Raw genomic sequence first — 26,807 nt, forward strand, 5'->3', positions numbered from 1 at the left:
GTATGAGTGTATGGTACAGAAAACCCATATGGAAATGAAAAAGGTACGGTTACAGCAACATCTTATAGCCTCATCACTTATCTGTGTGGCAGGTGGAGGTTTCAAAGCTCTGATCTTTTTCAGTGCTCTAATGAAGTTTGGCATTCTAGCAAACGTGTTTGTGAATGGTTGGCTAGAAGGCTGTGAGCTGAGATAACTACACCTCTGGGAAAGATCATTTTGTTTTTTCAAGTACTTGGTGTGTATAGTTTCTGGACTTAAAGTCATTTTTATGAAGAAGAAGAAGGAAAAAAAATAGGGCTTTATTCTGGCCCAGCTTAATCCCCTGTACACTCTGAAACCCAGGGCAGTTTTTATATTTACTGCACATCTTTTTACTCCTAAAATTTTTCACTTTCTTAAAACATATTAATAGGAAAGAATAGCCCCATAAAAGATTTACTAGCTCAAGTTGCTTTCAGCTGAACTAGTGAAATAACAATAGGGCCATAAACTGAAGAAATAATTCCAAACAATGAAACACTCCATTCAAAGACTATAATTTTGCTATATCCAGATGAAATTTTTATTAAAACACAAATCTAAAATGAAAGTATGGGAAGATTTCATACATCTTTGCCACTGTAGCAAATCCTGAACTGTTGTCTTTCCGTAATTTTTATGTGCATCTTTACTTCCTAGTTTCAGATGGGGCTAAAAATGGAAGTACGGAAATAGTCCAAGAAATTTCATTCTCAAAGCTTTCACTAGTCTAGTAGAAACCAGAAAGTACTAGAAATCTAATGGGGAAGACTGACTGAGCTTATAGTGTTTCAGCCTGATTTACAGCTCAAAGAGTTTGAGGTAAGCACTCAGACTAGTTTGGGAACTATGAACAGTCTAATTATAGAGCCCTTGGTAAACAAGATCTCATCCAGATTCTCTGAAGTCAATAGGCCTCTTTCCCTTGATAAAAGGAATCAGATCAAACTCAAAGTGTATAAGTTTGATGATTCACTATGGATAAGAGCCTATAATAGACAAAGACAGTAGACAAAGATTAATCAAATGGCCTTAAAATTTTGGTGATTTCCAACAAACTTTATTGAAAGCAATGAACAAAAAAATCCAAATAGTGATTTTGTCGACATTACATGCATAGTTTTATGGAATGATACTGCATATAAGATCACCTTTACTGTACAGAGCTTTAAATATAATAAACCTGTTGTATTAAGCTTTATAAAAGAGTCCATCAGATGCAACTGGCCTTCAAATGTGCCTCTGCTAGGTACTTGGAAAACTGTATAAATAATCTTTAAAAAACAAGTCTAACAAAAAGACTAAAATACACTGGAACTTCCACTGTCATCTCTGTGTTCCAGAAATACAACTATGAAAAAAAACCCAAAAAGCTCAATACATTAGTATGCCTATATCGATACTATGACAACTAACTCCATGAACATTTAGAACACACTTCGATTTCTTATATTCATGCTGTCACATTGGTACAGAGTGACAATGATTCCCAAGGCATGTTCAAGGCCTGAGCAATGAGATAGTATAAATATATGATTATTGATCATTTCAACAACAAGATAGATATAACTAACTGTATTAAAAACATACAGAGTTGAGTGTTTACCAGTTAAAATTCCTTAGAGTACAAAGGGCAGTAGTTGTTATTGGAAAGGAAACAAAGAACCTATTAAACACAAAACATGTCTACAGCTTTGTCCTGATTACAAGACGGCCAGCAGCACTGCTGAACACATTTTTAAATTAACTTCTTATTGTTTACATGCACATGTCAAAGATCTGCTGAATATCTATTTGAGCGAGAAACATATTTAAAATACTTGATGGGAGTTCTATTATCTTGGGTATTTTTAGCCTATTTTCCACTCAGAGAAAGAGTGGGGGGTGGGGGGTAAACTGACACATGGTTAACTTTATCCTGAGCTTGATGGCAGATCAATTTTATATTTCCATGCTGTCCACTCCACCCAAGCCCCTTGCCCTGCCCGTGTACATTATGACCTATAATTAATTGTTAAATTTGCTACTTAGAGCTGCACTTCCAGCTCATAAAGCAAGGTGTTCTGGGAGAGTGTAAACAAAGCAATCTTTTAAGACACATTTTCTGTAAATGTGAAACTGATGTTGAAAAATGCAGTTCCCCAGATCACCTGCTCCAGTGGAAACCAAGACTGATTGGCAGGGAATACAATACATCCCATTTGGAATCATTATGACAAAGATGTAATATTGGAACGTCCACCAGGGGGTGCAATGATTTTTTGAGCAGGGCGTCTTGCAATATGGTCATCTGTTTGAGATCCTAGAAGAGAAGGCATAGAAATCAAAGGGCTACAAACAAGTGACAACCGCATTGATTTAAATACAGGAATTATTAAATGAAATGTTTTTTTCATAACAATATATATGTACACAGGTAATCAATAGCAATTTATTTGTTCTTAATGTATATTGATTTGGAAACTCAACAATAAAATTCAAACAAAAATAAATACCTACACTTTTTACACTTTGGGACAACTTTATAAACAAGGTATGTAGCAGTGACATGACCAATGAACTGTATAATCTGTAGAATCTTGTAATTTTTAATTAAAATGCTTTTGCATTTTAGCAACCCTCTTAATCACCACTGAAGCTAGAAACTATACTGATAATTTAAAGATCAAATTATATTATTATGTTTTCATGCTTAGAATGAGATATAACCAAAGCATATTTCAAGCTTAGTAGTGGGGAAACTAAACATGCTACTATACATAATGAGAACAACTTAAAAGGGTTAATTATAGGAAATGCTGTCAAATGCAATGAACGACTGTATTCTAATTGGAAGGAACTGGAAAATTCTAACTGGTTTCCTGGAAAAATCCTTTGCATACTGATTCTAGGAATTTTTTGTAATGATTTGTTTCTCCATGAATAAATAATTTCCAGATAATAACATTTTGGGACTTCATTTCATGTAGAGCTGTCAAGGATCCATGTGATCTCAGCCAATTAAGTGCAGAGTTTTATCAGTAATTGTATAATGTGGCATTTGCTTTCAAAATTCTTCTTAGCTATGGCATACATGTTCATGTACCAAGTACAGTGTGACACTAAGCTGAGCAGCATGTGCATGATGTCTATATACGCCAAATAACTGAAGAAAGTGTGTGTGGTACTCCCGTGATTCAAATAAAACTCAAAATTGAATCACTGTGGCTAAAATAGTGGAAACTGCATTCCACTGTATGATTTTTTTTTAAGTAGACGTCAAATTTCAAATTTATTTACACCAGGATTTATATCAAAATTAACATGAAATAAATTTAAACCTACCATTGTGCAACTAGATATGCAGTACTCCTCCCTTTCCTAATGGCTGTCATAACAACTGGTCTGAATCTTCAATTCAGGAAATTCAGAAGCAGTAAATCATTTATGTGAGTGTATGATGCCTTTATAAAGATGTGACAGTCTCCAAGCCATTGGTTGAAGCACTGCTGTTCTGAACATTCGTCATAAGATCTGGGTGACTATTCCTTCTTATATCCACTTCCTCTATTGGCTACTAGTTTAGTTGTGATTCTCCCTTTTTAAATAAAATCTTGAGAGATGATCTTTTCATCTAGCCATTGACCTTCTCTAAAACAAGCTTACTGTACATGAGCATTTGTCATCTCACCTCCACTCTAGCCACAGTACTGAATTCATCCATTGCTGTATCTGTGCTTAGTAATTTTCTCGTCTGTAACTATGATTCCTTCTCACTCTCTCTCTCCTCATCTGCTTTGACCTTTGTGCTTTAACCATAGAATACTACTTGATGCCTTTTCCGAGTTTGTTTGCATTTCAGCTATCTTCCTCTCATAGATTTCCTACATATCCAACCACTTATTTTATGGAATCGGAAAAGGATACAACTCATGCTGAATTCCTGGCCTCAGTGAAGTTAATAGGAATTTTGCCATCAATTTAAATGCGGCCAAGATTTCAACCTCTATTGTCAGACCTAATCAGTCTGATACCTGTCCTTGGCTCCTTTGTCTTCTCTGTTTCACACCCACTGGCCACCTCATTTTTTAAATTCAAACTTGACATGCATCCTCTCTGGTATCTTGTAACCTACATACTTTAATATATTTGCATGGATAGCTTTCAACCATCTGGAAGAATTTTGTGTTGCCTGTGTATGTAAGATACTATAGCTCTGCAAATTGTACTGTAGTGGGGAAAGTGATTTCTCAAAAGCAGCATGGCAATCATCACATAAACTTAGTTGTTAATACAATTTGTCTTTTTCCATTAGCAGAAATTACTAATGCAATTCTATACCTTGATCTTTTCTTTTACTTGAGTAACATAACATAAGCTCTGACCCTGCCATTGAGCTCAATTTGAATGGACCCCTGAACACGTTTGGAGCTGCATTAAGTTCAGCAGGGTTCCTCATGGGTGCACAAGTCTGCCTGCAGGGAACTCACTGCAAGACTGGGGTATGGTTTGTAAACAATATTGCACTTCTCAGCCAGTCTAAACTACCCATGTTAATCTCTACCTGAAAATGCTACTGTACCCACTGAGCAAACTTACCAGACAAGCTGAATCCTGACAGATGCAGATTGCGGACAGGAAGAGTTGGTATTTTGCCTGAGCAGGGAGCTATCCTTGAAGTAGGAGTTGGGGCTACAGCTTTAGCAGTCACTATGATATCATGAACTGGCCCATCATAAAGCCCCCTGGGAACACCATGAATTTCAGCAAGCTGTAGCGAGATAGAGGATAAACATGTGAGCTGATTCTGAATAAAATTATGAGAAATTTGAAGCTGAAATCTGTTCCCTTACTGATTGTTCTTCGCTCTGTCATACATATCCTGAGTTGTTATTGTAGAGTTGCACATAAGTTCAGGTTATTTGTTTCAGAAGAAAGAACATTAAACATTTCTCTGGAAAATTATTTTACAAGGAGTCACATAGATTTTGGCTGGCATAAAAAAGAAAATGGCAGGTCACTTTTGGGCTCTATCAACCTTGTCAGTCTCCCATTCAAAGGTCCCTTTCCATTAAATTGGCCACATGGTGATGCCACGGTACCCTGGCTCCCCCAAAATATAATACAGAGAGATGAAAGAGGAAGTGCTTGCTGTCAGTGTATCTTGGATACAGTGAACATGGTGCTCAGTCACACTAAGGCCCCATTACACTGCCCTCACCTTAAATTACAACACCCGGTTTCAGGCCCTTTTAAGCTGCCAGAACTGTGTAAAGATGCCTTAAGGAAAAATCAGAATCAAGCCCAGTGTGTCTTCAGGGTTCTAGCATTAATTTTATTACCAGTAATACTGTTAATGTCTTTATTTTTACAGTGCCTCAGTGCATGCTGAGCACTGTACACTACCACAGAAAGATATTGGCTCTTCCCTGAACAGCTTGCAATCCAGTTGATTCTTCAAACCAGTATTCTTCACCTCCTAACACTGAGTTCAATATTTTCATCTCCAGGGCTAGATTGGGGCACTTGGCAGTGGCCATGAGAAAAAAGCAGTGCATAATTTTGGTTTATTGGCAAAAGACTTATTGTATTTTTATTTTTTGTTACAGAGAACAACAAAAAAGCCATTTTTCCATCTCACATTCCATTCTGTTTTTCCTTTGGTACGTTGTGAGTTCTGATGTGACACAACTCAACGGAACCTGGCACAGCATGACTACAATGTCCTATTGCATCAGGTGCTACTTTAAACCATCCATCTTCTCGACTGGTAGAAAGATCTGAAGCTAGTGCAGAGAAATAGCTACATTACCAGTATTCCATTATTACCTGCAGCCAGCTATTTCTCATCCCAAGTCACACTATGTACCAGTCATTTCATGATCAAAAATTAGAACAGAGCATTTAGAAAACAGAAAAAGGTTTGGAGTTGAGCATAATGAAGTCAGGATAGATACAAATTGTAAAGAATAACTATTTTGCATTTTAAAATAGCATTTCAGCTTCCCTGCTAAACTGCCATGCCATCTGATCTTCATCTCTGTAATCCTGACAACTGTGTAAAGTTCATTTCCGGTACAATATTTTCTAACAACATTTTGGACTCTTTTCTCTCTCCAAAAAGCCAATGCTAGACAAGGGATCAAAAAATGTAATGCAGACAAGCAGACTAACTACCCATAATATCAAATGTGACTGCCCAAATGAATTAATTTCACAAGCAATCAGCACCCACCTGATCTGATGACCAATTATTATTTAACTCAGAGTCTAGGAACCTCCAGCTTCATGTGAGCAAAAGTTTATATTTAGCAAAGTGCCTTCCTTGGATGATGAAAAATGACACAATGTTTTTACTTTCAAACATAACATAGATGGAGTTTGATTGGTAGCAAATAGCCTGGAGGCCTTTTGTCACATCGAGTGGGATCAACCAGACTTAGCAATTGCTTATCTGCAAGTTAAGAAAGGGTGCAAAATATGTGGGGGAAATGCAGGTAGGAGAGAATACAGGAGCAATCCTTCATATTACAGGATAAGTGTCATTTTCTTGGCCATACCAGAAAGTTAGGAAGGAGTGTAGGTGGGTGAGAGGGCACGTAATATGGTCACTGCACAGATCATTGCTTCCACTCTAGTTTTAAATGACCAGAGATGGCAGCTTTAAAAGATAAGGCTAGCTGCCATGAACAGGATTTATATTTTTTTACAAGGTTCTGTCAGTTTCTTTGACTTGTTCTGCCTTCCACTGTTGTGCCTCTATTACAGTGATGAATTCACAGAGAAAAGAAAAGCTACAGTAAATCATGTCAGGTGGTTATTGCTGTAGTTGCCAATGTGCATTGGTGTATTTGGGAGAAATGAAGTGGTTACTGATACTTGCCCTCCATACTTCAAATAACATCCACATAATACATGGAAAAATGGAGGCGTGGTGCAGCTAAGAGATGATATAAGGAGCCACCAATGGAAGCTAGTGTAGAATAAGTCTTATTGGTCCTATAAAATGCAGGAACTACTGAAAATATTTCTGAGCTTCTTGTATTAGTACCTTATCTATTAACTATTTACTTACATACAGAAATAAGTCATTCCTGTGACAGAATTGCCATACCATTTCCTATGTTATTCCTTCTCCCAGTTGCCAGCACAGGGGATATGGCTAGCAGGAAGGGAGCAATCCAGGGCCCAAATGAGCAACTTAAAGAAGAAGTCAAATCTGCAGAGGTATTGGGAACTCTCTGTTCCCCTGCAATCCTCATTGACTTTGACATTTTTTAGAATTTTCTCCAGTCTAAACATTCTTGGATGAGCGCATACTTGCTACAATCACATACATGTAACAGATTTAAAGTATTTGTTCAGAAAACACTAATGACCAATTTGCACAATTGGAGGCAATAAGAGTTTGCCAACAATGGCTAAAAAGATCTGTGAGAAGAACTTAATTAATTTCATTAGGGGATATATCCCCGTGTGGTTTCCTGCACTGACTATTTGAAATAAAAGTATCAGAGACCCACTAAGCCCGGGACATCTTTAATGAGAAATATCTACAGTTAAATTGTAAAAATGTTACCATCATTTCATTATAATGTATCATGTCATTCAGATTAAATATATTATTTTAACATTTTATCTTTCAAATTGAATTTAGAAGGATCATGAAATTAGATACATAATATCAGAGGGGTAGCCGTGTTAGTCTGGATCTGTAAAAGCAGCAAAGAGTCTTGTGGCACCTTATAGACTAACAGACATTTTGGAGCATGAGCTTTCGTGGGTGAATACCCACTTTGTCAGATACGTGCATGAAAGCTCATGCTCCAAAACATCTGTTAGTCTATAAGGTGCCACAGGACTCTTTGCTGCTAGATACATAATGCATCTTACGTCTTTGTACTTTTCCTGTCTACTCTTCTGTAATTAGTAGTAGATTAGTTTACCCTTGATTCTCCTTGAAGACATTCCATTTGCCCAGGGAGACACTCCATACCTTATCATCCAATACAAAATATTTGATGCAACTGTATATAAAAATTCAGTACAGTTTACTTTTATATTCAGATGAATGTGAATTACTAAGTGGTATCAGGTGTAAGAATTGTCATTTGAACAGTAACATTGTTTATGCATAAGCCGGCCAATGCACAAGAGCAGTTATTTGATAATTTTACACCTTTTCAAAGCCTACAAGCAGATAACATCAATAATATTTTTACTTCTGTAAAGGGCCCCCTTTCCCTTCTCTGTCCTACCAGGAGGCTGTGGGATGCTGTAACACAACACTAATAGCAATATGAGAAAATGGTTAAATTAGAACAGACATTGTTTTCTTGCAAATAAAAATTCTCCTTACCCTGTTTCTTGCCTTTATTCTTTTATAAACAAAATCAGGGAATGTCTTTCTAGGAACAAAGCGACCAGACCCTTGGATGACAAAGAAGTTTCCATCTTCCAGCACAACTTTTCCTTGACTTATAACAACAGTAGGGGAACCACGACACTCTGTTCCTTCAAATATATTATATTCCACATTCTGACAAATCCAAACCAGGATATTCAGAGTTAGTTTAGGGTTAAAAACAAAAAAGCCATAAACCCACGGCCTACCCAATTATATATACACACATTTGTGTAATACTTTCTTCCTGTATAATTAATCATTCCTTAAATAATCCTTTAGATTAGATTTGAAAAAATGAGGAGCTCTAGCAATTTGGTGAGCTAAGGCAAACTGGAATGGACAAACAAAATTCATGAACATTTAGCACTAGCTAAACCACACACTACGCTACTTGTGAAGCAAACCAGAGCCCAATTATAGGTATGGATAAGTTCCAATTGCTTAACCTAGATCCCCAGCAGGCTTCTGCTGACACTCACCTTGGACATCATGGAATCTTTTGCTATGTTTGTCAGGAAACAGCAAGTTCTCTAGTTGAACTGGTTGAAAAATTCCAATTATATTTTGTGGAAAATTTGAAAACATTTTATTTTTCAAAACTTCCTATGGAGTTTTTTTCTTTCTTTTTTTTTAAATATTCTCAACACCTCCAAATGAAAAATCTTCTTCAGCTTTCAAAAACAATTTTTGATACAAAGGTAATAATTTTTGGTTTCTGAAGAGCAAAAGCAATTTTTCTTTATTGAAAATCATACTGAAAAACATCTGTTTCTGTTCAAACAAAATACCATAAAATTTCATTTTGGTCAAAAATTCATTTTTTGTCAAAAATATTTCAACTAAAAGATTTAAACCAGTTCTACCCTCTACATTTTACTAATGTTACATGTAGTTTTACCACTAACCCTTCAAATATTACTGTGCTTCTCAAGTTCCAGGTAGGAGTTCATTTTGGGATACCTATGAACTGGGAAACCCTAGAGAAGGTACAGTTTGAACAGACACAGAGTCTTTCCCCAGTGGAATATTACCAAAGAGAGAGTGACATGCCTATTTGGGACCAGGGACAGGGTAGGAAAGCTAGGTTTGGATCTCCAGTAAGATTCGTGTTGTTGAAAGATTCCCTTTGGCAAATGGCTTTTGAGAGTGGGGGTAGTTTCTCAGCTGGTGAATCATTTGCAGAGATAAGGGTAAGGAGGTGTTCCTAAGTAGCTGATATTCATCCCCGAGTTCCAGTTGGTGAAAGCTCTGAGAAAGGGCTGAGTAAACACAGAGTAAGGACCCCAGGGTTTGTTCCAGTATGAATGGCCCCTACACAGCTGTCCAAAATGGAATCAATCTTGCTTCCTCTTTTTAGTTTTACATTTGAAAGAGTACAGCCCTTGCATTTCTCCAACCCTCGGGGAATATATCAACAGTCCCAGTAATTTGCTAACTAAAACAAACTTAAATCTCAATAGTTCTGTTAAATCTTAATTACAGTCATAGCCCTTTAAATTCCACATGTTCAACAATTCAAGGTTAGTCAGTGGAATTCAGGAGAAATGCTGGGACAGGAAAATGATCAGGTTAGGATTGTACATTTTTTTCTATGCCTATACAGTACATACTAATAGCATCACATTTACAGAAAAAGAATGGTCATCATGTATCGTTTTGCTACTGCATATTCTACAGCATTACTCTACATATTTTTGGTGCCATTGCAGTAAATGCCAATAACAAAAGGGATTTATTTCCCTATTCCCACTGAGATTTAATAAACAATTATACTAATATTTTACCCAAATCCTCTCTGTTTCAATTTCTCTCTGATTAAAAGGAATACATTATTTCACTAATACACCTGGTTGCAAAATCCTATAAAGAAAAAAAGAAATTAAATCTCACAAAATGATTTTACCAGATGGTGGGTTTTTGCTGAGACAATTTTTGTAGCCTTGGGATTCCATATAACTAGGTCAGCATCAGAACCGACAGCAATTCGTCCCTTCCTGGGATAAAAATTAAAGATTTTGGCTGCATTTGTACTGGTCACTGCTACAAAATCATTCTCATCCATCTTCCCCGAGGCCTGGAAATCAGAAAGAAAGGAGATTGAGAAAGGAAACCTATCATCAGAAAATGAGATCTTATCAAAAATGAATTTGCAATTTTGTCTAGAATTAATGATATTTGTACACAGAGAAGATCACACAATCTTGGGCCTCATATTTAATTCAAAAATTGGCTGTCCCTGCAGAACTAGTCATTAAAGACTGTTATAATGTCATACGTTTGGAAACTGATTACAGCTTCCATTTTATAGTCACTATGTAGGTGCTCCTATGACATGAATACTGCTCAACACAACAGACATTGCATTCCACAAAACTGAATAATAAGTGCACATGGTGAAGTGAGGCTACAGAAAGGTCTGTGGCAACTACTGTGTATCATTCATTTTGCAGCACTTTCACCTGCAAGACTCATTTCTCTCATCAGGTATTGGGCTCACACCCAGAACTTTATTTAATTGATACTGAAGTCCGTCAATCTTTAGATTATATAATTTCTTGTCTTAGATAGAAAAATATCATGTTTATTGGAACGAGAGCTTTCTAAGTGTTATTGATCCTCAACATGTTACTAGGAGAAGGATACAAGAAACTGGAGGTACCAGAATAAAGCACTCAGATAGTATAATAATGGGTAAGGTATAAGAACCTAGTCAGAGAGACAGGGCTCCAATGAAGATGAATATTTTCAAAGGTGAACACTGTTAGTATAGGCTAAACCAGGGACTGGCAACCTTTGGCACGTGGTCTGCCAGGGTAAGCACCCTGGTGGGCCAGGCCAGTTTGTTTGTCTGCCGCGTCAGCAGGATCGGCCAATTGCAGCTTCCACTGGCTGCGGTTCACTGCTCCAGGCCAATGGGCGTGGTAGGAAGTGGCGGCCAGCACATCTCTCATCCCACGCCGCTTCCCGCAGCCCCTATTGGCCTGGGGCAGTGAACTGCAGCCACTGGGAGCCGTGATTGGCCGAACCTGCTGATGTGACAGGTAAACAAACCAGTTTGGCCCGCCAGGGTGCTTACCCTGGCGAGCTGCGTGCCAAAGGTTGCTGATCCCTGAGCTAAATACTTAAGTGCATTGTAAAAAGCACAGCTAACATAACAAACCTGAAGAAGAGGTTTCTGTAGCTCTTAAGCTTGTCTTTCCCCAGCTGAAGCTGGGCCAATAAAAGATATTACCTCACACACCTTGTCTCTCTAATAACAAACTACACTCAAGATTCATTGCGGACCTGATCCAAAGCTCACTGAAGTCAACACCGAGACTCACAACTTATTTTGCGGGTACTATAATGTTGCAGAAATTACAAATGAACAAATTCCATATAGCTTGCCCAGTCCTACAGGAAAAGAATACAAATGGAAATTCCATTCCTTGCCTTTACAAAAATCTTCTGGATAGACTTTTATTTCTGATCACAGTTCAGACTGGGATAGAATATTCTCCTAATAAGGAGCTCTTTCAAGACATTTACATTCAAATGTTACATTTTCTCTCATTAGCAAAGCTTTTTTAAGTAACAGCCTAGATAATGTCACACAATGAGGCATTTAGCAATGTAAGAAGATAATGTACCTCTTTCCCTTCCATTAAAGAAAATCTTGCTATTTTCTAAGTCTTCATATCTGACAAAAATGCCACTTGCATACACTTGCATTGATAATTCAGTGAACATTTACACCTATTTAGTTTCTTACCACACACTTCTCCCAAATTATTGACATTCTTTCTTCAATGCCATTTGTTCCCTCTGGAATAAGGGTAAAGTTATCCTTTCCTACTGCCTTCTGCGCGGTGGTAAATGTGCAGTGGGCACTGCCTGCAACCTGCAGATCCCCACTGAGTTAAAACAAACCAAAATGCAGTTAATGGACAAAATTGATTGCTCATATTGTATTGTTCAGTATAATAACGCAGGGGCCTTTTCTATATAATTATCTACTCTTTAAGAGTGAAATTATCTCCTGTGTAGCGGGTTAAGTGTGACATAAATGGCTCATAGGTCTTGTGCTTAGCCCTCTGTGCAGCCGTGAATTTCATCCTTAGGGTAATATTTTCAAAGGTGCCTAGGTGATTTAAATTCTTAAGTCCCATTGGATTTAATTGCCTAGATGCTTTTAAAAATGTTACCTTAAATGCCCAGTAATTGCACTCCTTAAATCAATATCCCAGTCTTGATTCTTTATCCATTCTTTTGGCCCTGCCAGCCTTTCAAGAAATGATTCTAAAGGACCTTTTATGTCAGGGGTATTCCTGGCTATGGGCCAGACTCAGGACAAAATCAGATTCTATATACCAGAATCTATTATAAATCAACAAATCTGAGCCAGGCTGATAGGGATGGGATATGGGAGAAGGAAAGGAGGGAGCTGAGGTGGTTCTCTAGAATAAGGCTCTCTAGCGACGTCTGCTCAAGGAGCCCTGAAACACCCTTCCTGATTTATGTCAAGGCTGTATTTAGATTGAATTATATGCATATTTTATTATCTGTTTGTGGACACTATTCCACAGGGAAAAGATTAATCAAATCAAATCAGATCAAATCTCTTTGCTTCCTAGAGTCCAGTCACACCTCTAGCGAGAAGAATTTTGTGAAATCTCAGAGAATGCAAAATAATTCTCATCAGGAGACCTATTAGGGCAAAATATTTACGACCGAAGGTAACCTCCTACAGGACAATAGTCTCACCCTACACAGTCTTCAGGTGTTACTATGGGGCCTGATTTTAACATCCCTACTCAGACTGAATAGTACTTTACTCCACAAGGAGTCCTGTTGAATGGTTCTACTCAGTGAGCTTTTTGGTGATGACTAGCAAAGACCTAAGCCAAACCCCCTAATACAGACAGTGTGGAACTGTAAGGAGATTGGATCAAAACTCTACTCTGCTCTTTGGGCCCATATCATAAACCTTTCTCCCAAATCTGGACCTTCACATCCAAAATCTGGGTGCTTAGCATGAACCTCCAAGCTTAATTACCAGCTTGGATCTTCTCTCGCTGCCACCAGTCAGGATTCTGAGTACCTGATAAACTCTCTGGTCTCCCCAAACCTTTCCCTGGGGGACCCCCAAGACTCAGATGCCCTGAGCCTCCAACAAAGGGAAATAACCCACTTCCCTTCCTGCTCTTTACTTCCTCCCAGATTTTCCCGCCCTGGGGATACTAGGAGATTTCCCTGCTTCAATCCCTTGAAACACAAAACAGAGAGGACGATTTACCTTCCCCCCTCCTTCTTCTCCCCCCTCCCAGTCTTTCCCTGAGAGAGACAGTACTCCTGGCACAGAGATTCCTATCCCCTTGCCTTCACTAGGAAAAGAAAATCCAAAAAGTTTTAAAAAGAAAGCTTTATATAAAAAAGAAAGAAAAAACACATGACATGATCACTGCATCAAGATGACATAACACAGGGCTATTGCTTAAAAGAAAATATGAATAATCAGCCTTATTCAAAAAGATATCCAATTTAAACATTCCAGCAACTTCACACATGTAAATACAAAATACAATATAAACCTATTGCTTTTCCTTTTGTACTCACAACTTGGAAACAGAAGGGTAGAAAGAAGCTTGGAGATAGAAAAAAAAGACTCTTCCCTCATAGCCAAGAGAAAACAAACAGGCAGAACAAAGACAAAACACACCCAGAAGTTCCCTCCCTCACTTTGAAAAATCCAGTTTCCTGATTGGTCCTCTAGTCAGATATTTGGGTCCCTTTGTTAACCCTTTACAGGTAAAAGAACCATTAACCCTTAGCTATCTGTTTATGACAGCCCATCTCTGAGGTTGAAGAATAATAACCCCAAGGACTGGGTTTTGTTCCGCATGCCACTGTCATTTACGTTCCTTGCCAACTCACCATGATAACAGAGAAGTGAGATAATCAGCTGTAGTAGGGTCAGGGCTAACTGGTGGAGATGTAACAAAGGCTGCAGCTTTAGCCCAATTCTTACTCCAGTAGTGTGATCCATCAGTGCCAAGGCTCGCTGTAATTGGCTCTCCATACACAACTGTGCCTAAAGAATAATAATGCTAATACATAATCTGAAAATATGTAACATGCTCCTGATGGTGAACTCGCTTTTCCCACATTTGTAGACAAATGCTCAGATTAGGAATAAAAGATGGTTTGAGCCAGTTTCTCTGTGTTTCAGTTTTCTGAATTTCTCTCAGCCAATCAGATTGCTACAAAGTTGAACAGTATTCCTTGTAAAATTACAAGATACCAATCAGGAAACAGCCTTGGCCAAACCCCAGAGTCCTATTTGGCACTATTTTTGGCTGAGAAAGACCAAAGAACGCAGAACAAACACTTCAGGACATGGCTCCTTACTGTAACAGGGCAGGTAAAGTGTCTAAAAATCCCTCTCAGTGGGATACCAAAATTACACAAAAACTATGGGCAAAATGCATGCTCCTGATGTAACTCCATTTAAATCAGTTGATTTACACCTGGAATAGACTCATTCTTGTATGTTTATGACTGGATATTCCTGTCTCTCACCACTGTCACTCATGTACATGCACAGTGGGCCAGATCCCCTCCCCAGTTTGTGTAAATCAACACAGCTCCACTGGCTTCAATGGAGATACACCAGCTGAGGATGTGTCCGGATTACTGTATTGTAGGTATTGGGTTACCTTGTTTCCTTGGAGGAGTATTTCTATTTCTTCCCAGTGTTTAGCAGTTTGAGTTCTCAGGTTCATTTTTTTCCATTCAACACATGACAAGAGGTTAGAAATGAATTCCTGACATTTTTTTTTCCAAGTCCACCTAATGAGACTTGTGTAGCAAAGTCTTCAGCCAATCTCTTCAACTCTTTTGAGTTCACTTCAGTGCAACTAAACTCCAGTACATTTTGAAAACTGAAGCTAACATCATGTTTTGTGCTTTTCAGATGTACCTGAAATTGGCTAATTATGAACTCTTAACTCCCTTTTATTGCAGTGATACTCATGGAGACAAGTAAATAGTTTTTATTAGTGTGTAAATGTGAAGTGGTGTTTTACCTTTTCGCTTTGCTTGAGCTATCACATCTGCAGAACCTTTGCTCATTACTTTTGTGACATACAACGGGCAGTTGGCTTGTTTTGCTATTGTAATTGCACGGTACACTGCCTCTGCTTCAACCTTGGGAAACAAGAACACAACCAGGTGACGTCTTACAACATCTCTTTTAGTTGAATGGACATGAGTGGAGACTTCTTTAAAGCTCTAAACACGTTCATTTGAAGAACTTAAGATATTACCTCCTCTGGGTGGCTAAGAACATGCCCCTCTGGACCTGTAATTCCAAGTTCCAACAGTCTCTTTTGCTCCTAAGTGAATGTAGAAAAATGAGAAAAACAGTAACTGATGGGAACAATCTAAAATAATGTGGGACTGGAACATCATGTCTATAAGTACTTGAGGGTTATGGAAATTCCTAAATAATATCCTGGAATATCATTTATATCCATGACAATTAGAGCATCTTAGTAGAGACTATGACCATAATAAACAAGACATTCCAGTGGGATTGGTCATACTACTCAGCATACTGCACTCTAGTGATCTGACAACATATTGTTGGTGTTCACTTGCTCAGGAACAATTAAGCTATATGCAGTGATAACTATGTGCTTTTCCTGGGCTATTCATTCAGGCACTTCAAGCTCACTGTGGAACAGGACGCTGAAGGCTGGATAGCGCCATCACACAAGGCATTCCTATCCTTTTAGAAGTGCAATCATCTTGAGGGGCTGGTGAAGCCCCACATATATTCCTAGTGGCAATGATTTATGCAGGTCATCCCACACTGCACTGTCCAGCATTCTGTGTATCCCCTCCCACACACACTTTCAGGGGAATGTCATCACCTTTATTAGTATTATTTTTTCATAGCCCTCAACCTATGGAGCTAGGTTTCTCTGTAGCCTGATCCAGTGCTTAATTTGTAATTAAAGAGGTAACAGGGCTGAAGCAATTAGCTGCCAGGACTCAAGCAATTTTTATACTTTCATAACTGATACAGCAAGCCCAGAGGTGCCAGGGCTATGAACTGCCAAGGCTAAGGGTGCTGGGGGTTGGCACTGGAAAGCCCTAGCACAAATTAAACACTGGCCTGATCCCATAAGGTACTGAGCACATCCACAGCTGCCCTCAACTACTACTGAAGCCAATAGAGGTAGAGGGAGTTCAGTTCATTTCTCTTAGCATTAGGCCAAAGCATGGGTCTGATCTCTCTCATTAAAGTAACACCGGAGAAGCATCTCTAGGGCTAGGAACAAATGCTGTGTGTTCTATCAGTAAGCTGGGAATCTTACCATCCACCAATGATATAGAACTCCCTGTGCCGGCTCTGCAAAGGCCGCTAAAGATAATCTGCCACACTAGGAAAAACTTCAGGGGGCTGCTCACCTCTTCATAGGCTTAGGGTGCAGATTTGGCCCACCCGCCTCCTTCTCATGATGGGGGGCAGCCAGGACAAATCTGCTCCCATAAGCAGCTGCCCTGAAATCTGCCACTCTAGGCAGCTGCCTAGTTTACCTATTCGTAGAGAAGTCCCGGCAGCTCTGAAAGAGGGGAAGATATACGATCCTAAATCTGTCATTGCTGAAGGGCTGACTACTGCCTGTCCTGGCTCTCAGGCCACTTAACGTTTGTAAAGAAAATCCCATATTGCGGGGAGTGGGGAAGATGAAGGAAATGTTTCTTTAATAGGCTGTTCAGGGGCAGGAGGGAATGTGGCTGTTTGAAGCTGCTCACAGCATGGAATGTTGGAGGCATTCCCAGCAAAGATGGACTAGTGGACAGAGTGCAAGTGCATGTTAAATGACATTTTCCCACAACTAATCAAATGGTTATAATCATGTATATTTTACACCTCCTTGTGCCATCTTGGCCCTCTGCAGCATATGAGGAGCCACCCAAGAGTACTTCCATTGTTTGCCCTCTCTCCCGGTTTTTGCTGGGGAAGAACCGCTTTAAATTGCAGTTGCTGTTGCTAATTATTCCCGTCAGCAGAAGCTGTTCAGGGGATATGCTGAATCAGCACATTCCTTAGCTTGTCTTGGCCACACCCCTTCTTAGCTAGCATTGTCCATAAATGTACCTGTGATGATAATCAACTGGATGTAAACAGTCAGCATGATGCCTCTTGCCATAAACAGATAGTTAAGGGTTAATGCCTCTTTTACCTGTAAAGGGTTAAGAAGTTTACCTAGCCTAGCGGACACCTGATCAGAGGAACCAATGGGGGAGCAAGATATTTCAAAAGGAAGGAGGAAAGTTTTCCTTTGTTTAGAGTTTCAGTTTCAGCCGGAGTGAAAAAGATCAAGGAACCAGCCTCTTATCAGAGTAGTAAGTTTTAGAAAGGGATAAATAGGTTTATGTTTATTTTCTTTGTAACTTGTCTTGGTACCATTAAGAGAATTATCAAAATTGGGTATTTGGATATTTTTTTGTGTAACTAAATTTGTGCCCAGGGGAACATCCTCTGTGTTTTGAATCTGTCATCTGTGAGAGTAGCTGGTATGCTAATCTCTCCTAGAGGGTTTTCTTTTATCTTTCTTTTCTTTAATTAAAAGCCTTTTCTTAATACCTGATTGACTTTTTCCTTGTTTGTACATCCAAGGGGGTTGGATCTGGGTGGGAGAAAGGAGGGGGATGGTTAATTTCTCCTTGTTTTAAGATCCAAGGGGTTTGGATCTAGGTTCACCAGGAAATTGGTGAAGTCCCTCAAGACTACCCAGGGAAAAAAGTAGTTCTTGGAGATGGTGGCAGCGATACCAGATCTAAGCTGGTAATTAAGCTTAGAAGTGTCCACGCAGGTCCCCACATCTGTACCCTAAAGTTCACAGTGGGGACAGAACCTTGACACCTCTGCTTTTAGTAAGGACTCTAGATGTCCTTCCAAGCTCTTCTGCCAATATATAATGTCACAAAGGTTTTGCTGCCAGTCCACTCCCTCCAAAGCTCAGGTAATCAGATTATCCTAAAGGCCAAATCCTGCCTATTTGTGTGAGTGGGTGGACTAGGCAGGGAAGAAGATGTATAGAGCACCTTTCCCCTACTCCCCACATGCCTTAGCAGGGCAGATTACCAACACTGCAGGGAGTGCTGAGGAGAGAGACCAACTTCTGCACTGGCCACTACACTGCAGACCCAAGAAGGTTTGTTCTACAGGAACATGTATGGAATTTTTATTTCTGCACCATCTATATTCCCTTTTGCAGATATCCTTAAAGTTCATCTTCAGAGCTTTCATGTTTCCTTAACTCAGCCACTGAAGTCAATGAAAAGTTTTTGCCAATAATTTAAATAGGAGTATGATCTGGGTGATACTGTGACTGGCAGCATGCACTAATGGAACATATGCTGATCCTTTTCACAAAAGTAGCCAGGGCCCCCCAGCAATGTATGCCTCCTGGCCAGCTTTGTACCACCTGTTCCTGAGATGGAAGGATGACTCAGATGCTGGAAGTGTGTCTGGCACTGCTCTGCCCCCTACTGCCTGTTGTGCAGCCACTTCATTTCAGGGCAGCATTTTGGCCTAAATTAATATTGTGGCTAGTTTTTAATTTAAATGGATACATTTACTATACCTCGTCAATTATGTCTCCATTTTCAGCATGCACTTGGGCAATGGCACCCAGGTCGCGAATAATGCTGAATATTTCATACATCTGTCAGGAAGGAAGGAAAGCATTTCCTAGTGTCAGATAGGTCACAGTTTATAAAAAGTGTAGTTGATTACTTTTATTGCATTTCAGTTATTCTGTGTTACCTGAGCATCAGTGCACTGGAGCTTGTCTTTATAAGCCATGAAAACTAGAAAGGAGTTCACACCTTTAAAAAAATAAATTACATATGTATTTATAGTCGCAACTGAAAACAAATCACTCATGTCTACTATAAAGGGATTGAAAAGGTGGTGTTCAGATCTAGGTAAGGTTTTTAGACTAGCGCTGAGGATTGAGATTGACTCAAGGCTAGGGTTCAGATTTGGATTAATGGGCATGAAAACTTGTTCTTATGAGATTTGGGCCCCAAATGTTGTAGTTCATGAAACATGCTGTACTGACAATGGGTTTTGGATGTGTTTAAACCAGAAGCAATAAGCAACCCATTTTTAGTTTTAGATCCAACTTGGAACCAAAACCACACAGGTGAATTCCGATTCATGGATCTGAATCTTAACCCTTTCACAATCCAGTTTGAATTCTAAGCTCCAATGCTGGCTCATTTCTAGGTGCTATATCTGAATCATGTTATTAATGCTGAAAGTACAAATAAAGCCCAAAGCACTACATTCAAAACAATGTCCTTTAGTTATAGAACTATATATACAACACTTATGTATACTGCATTGCATAGCAAAATGCATAACTCATTTCTATCTAATGTGTACTCTGATTCATTTAGTGTTGGGGCCTAGCATGTTAAATTCTATTGTATTGCTTTACATTGTTTTTATGTTGCTAAAAACCACAATGGTTTTTAAATTATAGTCACACTATAAAATTCTCTCCATTTCATTACTATATATGGGTAAGTATGAAAAATGTCTGGTTTCAGCTTTGAATAGCTGCTTCCTTAGCTACCACTGAGAATTTTAATGGAAGAATACCAATTTCTGCATTAACTGACAAATTCTGTCCCTGAATGTAGGACTGCAATTGCCATTAAATCCAATTAGATTTGTGTAAGCACGTCTGAGCGCAAAACACGTCCCAAATATGTGACTAATGTGACATATTAGTGAAATGCACTAACCCTGTGGTGGGTGAGTTCTTCAGTAGACAATGTCCACTGGGTAGATAGCCACAGGAACTACAGGTACAAGTTTGTGTGAAGGGACTGTCAGTGCATAAGAAATACACTCTATTTTCAGTATTGTGGGCTGGGAATGTGCTGCTTTATTCCTATTATATTATTTATCATTATTTATTCTTATTATATTACAGAGTGGCTGGGGAATGGGGAAGCACCCACTAACTAAACAAGAAGTGAAGTAGGTATGGAGCCTGACTCCAACCCATAATACTCTGAGTAACCCAGTTAACCCCTTGATGTCCACTTTATTACACAAGTGAAGTAATATTGCACAGTCTGGCCCTCTTGGCCCAATCCTGAAATTCCTTTACACAGATAAATCTCCAATATAGTCAGTGGGAGTCTTAAGAGAGTAAGGACTTCAGAACTGGGCACAATAATTTTGTCTTGCACTACCAAAGGAGGCTTCATGATGTTGAGGGATGCATATTGCCCTAAAAAGTAGCTGATCTTTTTTCTTGATGGTAACTAGGTTAGTAGAACACTGGTCTTTTTGTCCTTACCTTTGTCTTTCACGAGAGCTTCCAGTTCCTCTTTTATGCTCTCATGCCAGCGTGTGATGTCAATATGCAGGGAATAATCACAACAGGCTTTGTTATCAGCACATTCTCTCCATTGGTCATATGCAGAAAGCAGATTCATTCCAGAGTCAGGGAATACATGGTCAACTGAAAAAATATTGCAGAGTGTCAGCAGTCTTTATATGATGGGGTAACACAGGGACATTATTATAATGCCCATAAATATGCACTTGTCTAACAAATTTCTATAGTAGGAAGGAGATGTTTTAATGCAAATTATCCTATAATTAAAAACGAGGAACATGAAAGCTTCCAAACTGTGTTTAACTACCATTAAGACTGAGACAAAAACCAGTAAAAACAAGTCAATTCCAAGTTGTGGCTAACAGTACAACCTGAATTCATCCCCTTGTGTCCATATAATATGATGTGTGCTATCATATACATGCAAGGGGCCAAATTCTGCTCTTTGATATTTGTGCACAGCTTCCTTTGACTTTAGCAATGGCAGTCACACATAGGTACTGTATTTCCCGCTACATCTACCTACGCTCCTCAGTATTAACCTCTGAGACCATTTATACTTCAGTTCTGTGCCTCTGGTGAGTAAACACTGAACTGAACTGTGTGGTGGTTTTGTAAGGTCTGCTTGGGATCAGATTGAGTAAATCAAAATCATTTTTACTTTGAACCTCAAAAGTATTTGCTCTCACAACCCCAGAGCTGGAAACTAGTGCAATATTTGATTTCATAAGCAAGTCACTTTTCTCTCTCCACCCACAAAAAGCATGGTATATAAATATAAATTTTCTGTGACCATCTGTTTTAAAAGACCCAGGTAAAAAGGTGCCCTGTGTTGCTTACAATGATAAAGGTGAAAGGGCCTCATAATAAGTGGAATCTTTATCTTTTAAAAAGGAACATATAACAAAAGCAGAGTTTATTAAAAGAAACTTAATACATGATACAATTGTAACTAACCCGGTCAGAACTACAGTCTCACTCCTGTATTAACTGACACTGAGCTATCTTTTTGATGGTGGGACACCTCGTTTGCTTTTTGAAAGATGTTCTTCTTAGAGTCATTGCAATGATGCTACTTACGTATCATGGTGGTTCCTCCTGCTAGGGCTGCTTTTGTGCCTTGATAGAAGTTATCAGCAGAGGTCATTCCCATCACAGGCATTTGTAGTCTAGTGTGGACATCTATTCCTCCTGGCATAACCAACTGGCCATAGGCATCAACAGTTTTGACGCCACCAGGAACTATTAGATTTTCTCCAATTTGCCTAAAAACAGTATTGAGAAGTTCTACTAGCTGCAAATAACATTTAAACAAAAATGTATTAACTTTCTGTTGTTAAAAGTGAGTATGTGTGTGTGCTCATGTCCGTTTCTGTAAGCTTTCCCACACTGTGTTGCCAATGCACATCAGTTATGCTCTCCTTTGGGAAATGGGGGATAGCTGGGGTCCTCACAACTCTAAGGGAGCTCTGTGTTTCTCCCATTTTCTACTTACTTAGATGCCCCTTCCCTTGTGAGAAGTCATCATCCTTTTGGCAACAGAAGATTGGAAGAAATTTCATTCAGACTCATAGCTGTTGCTCTTGAGAATTGTGAGTCAGTCTCTCATGACCACTTGCAAAGCACTGCCTCCAAAACTTTCTCAACTCTAGGATGGGATTGAGCAGATCTGCATCTCCTGGGTGACAGTGCAGACCACCAATACCAGCCCCACAGGCCAGCCCATTTCAGAGCATCAATTGTGACCCCCAGCTCTCTTCATTCATGTAGTCTTAGACCACTCAAGTAGTACTAACAGTGACCATAAATTTGATAGTAGCTACTATGGAAGTAAGAGCAATAGGGACTAAGATCATTTTACTTGTTGCCTTCAGGAACACAGCTAGAACTCAAGAAAGGAAATATTCCTTTCAGCTTTTTCTTCCAATGCCCTATGAACTATTGATTTTTTTCCAAAAGAATATTTTGAACATATTTCTGAGAAAATTAAAGGGGTCTCTGGAAATGATTATCCATATTAAATTGCACCAAAAATGTTAAATATGGAAATTGTAATACAAAATATTTCTTAAGTAACTTACTTTATCAAACTGTCTTCCACGTAGATATCAGCATAAAATGATTGATCATCATTGACGATCTTTCCTCCTTTGATTAGAAGCCGGTCACTCTAATGGAAAAAATGTTTCCCAAGATTATTTGATTTAGAAGTTGTTTTACTCTTTACAGGCCTTCATGCATAATAATCTATAATTGCCTGCTGCAGTTAAAGTCTGAGACAAAATATTTTGCATGTCTATTAGTCCAATTTAGTTTAAAAAATACTCCCAAACTATTTCATATCAAAGCCTGACTATATTCCACATACAGAAGTATAAAAAGTATTAAAACTAAAATAACATATATTTTACATACAAATAAAGAATGTTTTAACATCTTTAAATCAACCAGAAAGGGGATTTAATCTACATTTTTCACAGCACAATCTTAGAGAACTGTATGCTGCATAGAAGATGTGAGGAGTAATTTAAAAATAACATATTAAGGCAAAGTTACAATAAAACATTCACATACTACAGTGCACATTACTTATTACTCATTTTTTCATTAATTGCACAGCCACGAATCCCTTCACAGCTTTGAGTGGCTCTGCAAAACATTCTGTACTCCACCCTCCAATATAAATAACTCCTGCCCAACATTAACAAGCACAAGGCCATCCTGCTGGTTTTGGAGAGGGTTGACGTGATGACCCTTTTGGTAAACTTACACTTAAATGATTCATTTTATATAAGTAAGAGACAAAGGGTCATTACCAGCCTCCTTCTGCAGATGTGGAGACCAGTTATTTATGCTGTAGTCTCTGCATATGTGCCAACATTCTTAAAAGGGTTTGCAAGGGACAGTTGTGCACCTAAGCCATGGATGTGGGGCTGCTTGGCCTCCCCCAAATGGTGGTACTGGCAGATTTTCTGTGCATTCAGGTGAATTTTAGCACTTACTAAAGTGACTTGAAAATATCAATTCAATAAGTTATCATATCCTCTTTCTGAGGAAGGTAACTATTACTCTCCCTGTTTCACTGATGGGAAGATCGAAGCAGAAAGTTTAAGTAGCTGAGTGATGCCACAGATGAAGTCAGTGTCAGAACTGGGATTGGAATGTAAGTGTTACTTGCTCTCAGTGCTTTGTTAGCCCACTAGACCATGCTGCTTCTCAGGACATTGAGGTGCCTCCTTGTGGCCAGTGTCCGCTTTGGCTGCTAAGCTGAGGAACCATCATATTTGCAGACAGCAGGCTGGGAGGCAGCTTGCAGCAGGCCTAGCAATATTAGGGGCATCCAAAGTGGTACTGCCCTTCTACACATGGCAACTGGTCTGAGTTCTCACAGAAACTGAGGAATCAATGTGAGTGTCACAGATCTGAAAGGCCAGCTTTAGAGGAGCTAATGGAGTGGCTGTGATCTTTTGGGAAATCAATGAGAAATTTTCAACTCTAGCAATTGATTTGCAGCAGTTTACATTTTCTAAGTTCTCTTTTCAAGGAAAAGGACTAGGCATCCACTGTTACAAAAGAAAGTAGAGATTAACTATAACATTTCCAGGTTCTCAAAACCAGATTTTCCTGCAGCCACAAGCTTCACAGATCTCAAAGGATTCTGACACTAGTCAAAGGAGTCTTCTCTAGTCGCTGTCATTTTCCACACTGGGCATTTTAGATGCATAAGAAAATGTAGGATCAGGCTCATATTTTTAAATGTGAAACTGCAGCATAGTTGATTACACTTTTTTCTCCAACTGTGACCTTTACAGTGACTCTAGAGAATTTACTCCCAGGCTACAATGGCCACTGCTAAGGATTCTGATGCACATTTAAAAATAATTGCTGGATGCAACAACATGTGACAATACAGTCTGGGAGAGTGGATTACAGGACCAGGGAAATGTATAATTATAAAATTAATCACATAACACCACTTCTGGGCCTTGATTTTTTACTATAGGTCAAAGGGGTATGAATAAAGTTATTAAGCAATTTTGCTGTGTTTATGAAAACTCCAAAACATATTTCATTTATCTTTCACAGCCCTGAATCTATTTTCAACTATTTTTCTTGCTTCCAGGTCAAAAAGAGCCACCACATTCACTGACCCAGGGGAGCTCTATTGGCTTCCTCCACTATACAACTATATAGGCCACTCCCTGCTCTGAGAGCACACCCACTTTGTAACACCCACAAAATGCCAGATGTTCTTAACAAGCTTTTACTGAACTCATCAAGTCCCTTACAACCTGTCACATATACAGACTGATTCTCTCTAGTTTACTCAATGTGATTTACCCAATGAACACTTTTAAAGGGGACTCAGGGTTATTTCTTCTCCCCTTGTGTGGCTCCATTTTAGAGCCTACCAGCCAAGAAGAAGAAGAAGAAGAAAACATGCTGCCCAAAGGTGTCTCCTCACCCCCACAAAAGTCCTGGCAATCAGGGTAAGGAGGCTCCTATTGCAAAAGTGATAGGGATCTGAGGGGTGGCACATTCCTCCACAACACAACAGTGACGAGAGATAGAGGATGGAGTCAGGCCCACTGCAATGAATGAGCATGAGATCCCATAGCTACAGTATTCTTGCTTTTTAGTATTTTGGGTTTACAGGCTGGACCAGAGGATATGGGTTTAAGAACCAGGAGTAAGAAGACTATGAGGGTAAGGGCTGATGGGGAAAGAAGACAGTAAACATTAAGTCCCCATTAAATATAGCAAATCATATGTTGTTTAATTTTATTTCTGTTAATTTCCAAATATAAGGTGGTGGCCCTGCAGAATAGACCCTTCAGACTCAAAGATATGTGTTTGCTTTTCTTTTAAAAAACAACATTTGTAGTCTCTTCGGTAACATGGCTGCCCTGGTGTGTGAAAGAGAATAAGCAGGTGTACAAAAGATCTGAAAAGCAGATGCCTATTGTTGTACAAGGGCCTCTTCCTGAGAATATAACGCTGCATAAACCTCTCTGAGTTCAAGCCAGGTTATGTTCAACAAAGGACCATGCTAATTCTCCAAAGGGCTTTCATAGGAAGCTGGTAGTAACAAAGGCCTAATGTCAGCCTCAAGAATTCTCTTTCTAACTCCTCTTGTTTTGCTCTACCCGGTCTGATTTCATTTCAGAACTAAAACCCACATCCCATCTTGCTTAAGGAATAATGTGTCTACAAATGATGCTTTAGAACTATATTTCAAAAATACTAATGATTAATAAAAATTATTTTTTCCAATCACCCTAAAATGTTGTAGAACCAGGCAAAAATATGGCCCAGCAACCTAAATTGAGGGAATAAATATATGAAATTTGAATAGACACTTTATCTCAGGCACATAAGCCAGTCCAAAGTTATCAAAGTCCATGCATAGTCAATCATGTTATTTTTTATTTTCTGAACTCCTAGACTGGAATAAAAGATGTTGCTGTCTAACGACAGGGAAATATAAACCATTCAAACTGCTGTGTCCTTTGGGCCCATCAACCCTTTATGAGAAATTACGGCCTGAAAAGCCATGAGCTAGGAAACAAGGGAGTGCCAGCTTCTTGGCAGAAATAAAGCAGATTCAATGGCCTGAATGATTTGCAAAGCTGCTGATCAACACACATTCTCCTCTTCCTCCCAGAGTCGGGAAAAGCCCCTACTCTCAGGTTTCTCTGGGACTTGGCAGGTATCTGCAACCTCACCATACGCATTGTTTTCCTAACTGTCCGAGCTCCTTGCCAGGGACCTTTCTACTGGGGCATGATTGTCTCCGCTGAGATCTGGGGAATGCAGCAGACAAATATTTTTTATGGCCAGGCCAGTCCTCCTCCCCCCGCCGCCCAGACCCAGAGCCTGGATTACAGGGCACGCAGCACCGCCATGGCTGAGAAGCAGGCACAGGACTCGCTAGAGAGCGGCTCCGCTAGCATCTCCTGCCGTCCCCAATCTTTAAATGAGCA

General features: G+C 39.2%; 1 protein-coding gene across 3 annotated transcripts in view; it reads right to left on the bottom strand.

Annotated features, from left to right (window-relative positions):
* Positions 1 to 289: 289 nt before the first annotated feature.
* DPYSL4 (dihydropyrimidinase like 4) overlaps positions 290 to 26,807 on the bottom strand; it is a 29,047-nt gene continuing 2,529 nt past the window's right edge. The window contains exons 1-14 of one of the 3 annotated variants that reach the window (XM_032799728.2): positions 23,380 to 23,463; positions 22,905 to 22,993; positions 21,904 to 22,088; positions 20,782 to 20,946; positions 19,230 to 19,291; positions 19,048 to 19,128; positions 15,712 to 15,780; positions 15,472 to 15,592; positions 14,321 to 14,477; positions 12,159 to 12,300; positions 10,311 to 10,481; positions 8,360 to 8,539; positions 4,600 to 4,771; positions 292 to 2,323 (exon numbers count right to left, since the gene is read on the bottom strand). In XM_032799728.2, the coding sequence (XP_032655619.1) occupies positions 2,232 to 2,323; positions 4,600 to 4,771; positions 8,360 to 8,539; positions 10,311 to 10,481; positions 12,159 to 12,300; positions 14,321 to 14,477; positions 15,472 to 15,592; positions 15,712 to 15,780; positions 19,048 to 19,128; positions 19,230 to 19,291; positions 20,782 to 20,946; positions 21,904 to 22,088; positions 22,905 to 22,993; positions 23,380 to 23,409 (1,716 nt within the window). In that variant the 5' untranslated portion in view covers positions 23,410 to 23,463 and the 3' untranslated portion in view covers positions 292 to 2,231. Of the gene's footprint in view, positions 2,324 to 4,599; positions 4,772 to 8,359; positions 8,540 to 10,310; positions 10,482 to 12,158; positions 12,301 to 14,320; positions 14,478 to 15,471; positions 15,593 to 15,711; positions 15,781 to 19,047; positions 19,129 to 19,229; positions 19,292 to 20,781; positions 20,947 to 21,903; positions 22,089 to 22,904; positions 22,994 to 23,379; positions 23,464 to 26,807 lie in introns of those variants that run through there. The other 2 variants (XM_075072717.1, XM_032799727.2) reach the window with 2 other exon arrangements.

Source organism: Chelonoidis abingdonii, chromosome 15 (assembly GCF_003597395.2).
Source record: "Chelonoidis abingdonii isolate Lonesome George chromosome 15, CheloAbing_2.0, whole genome shotgun sequence".
NCBI classification, from domain to species: domain Eukaryota; kingdom Metazoa; phylum Chordata; order Testudines; family Testudinidae; genus Chelonoidis; species Chelonoidis abingdonii.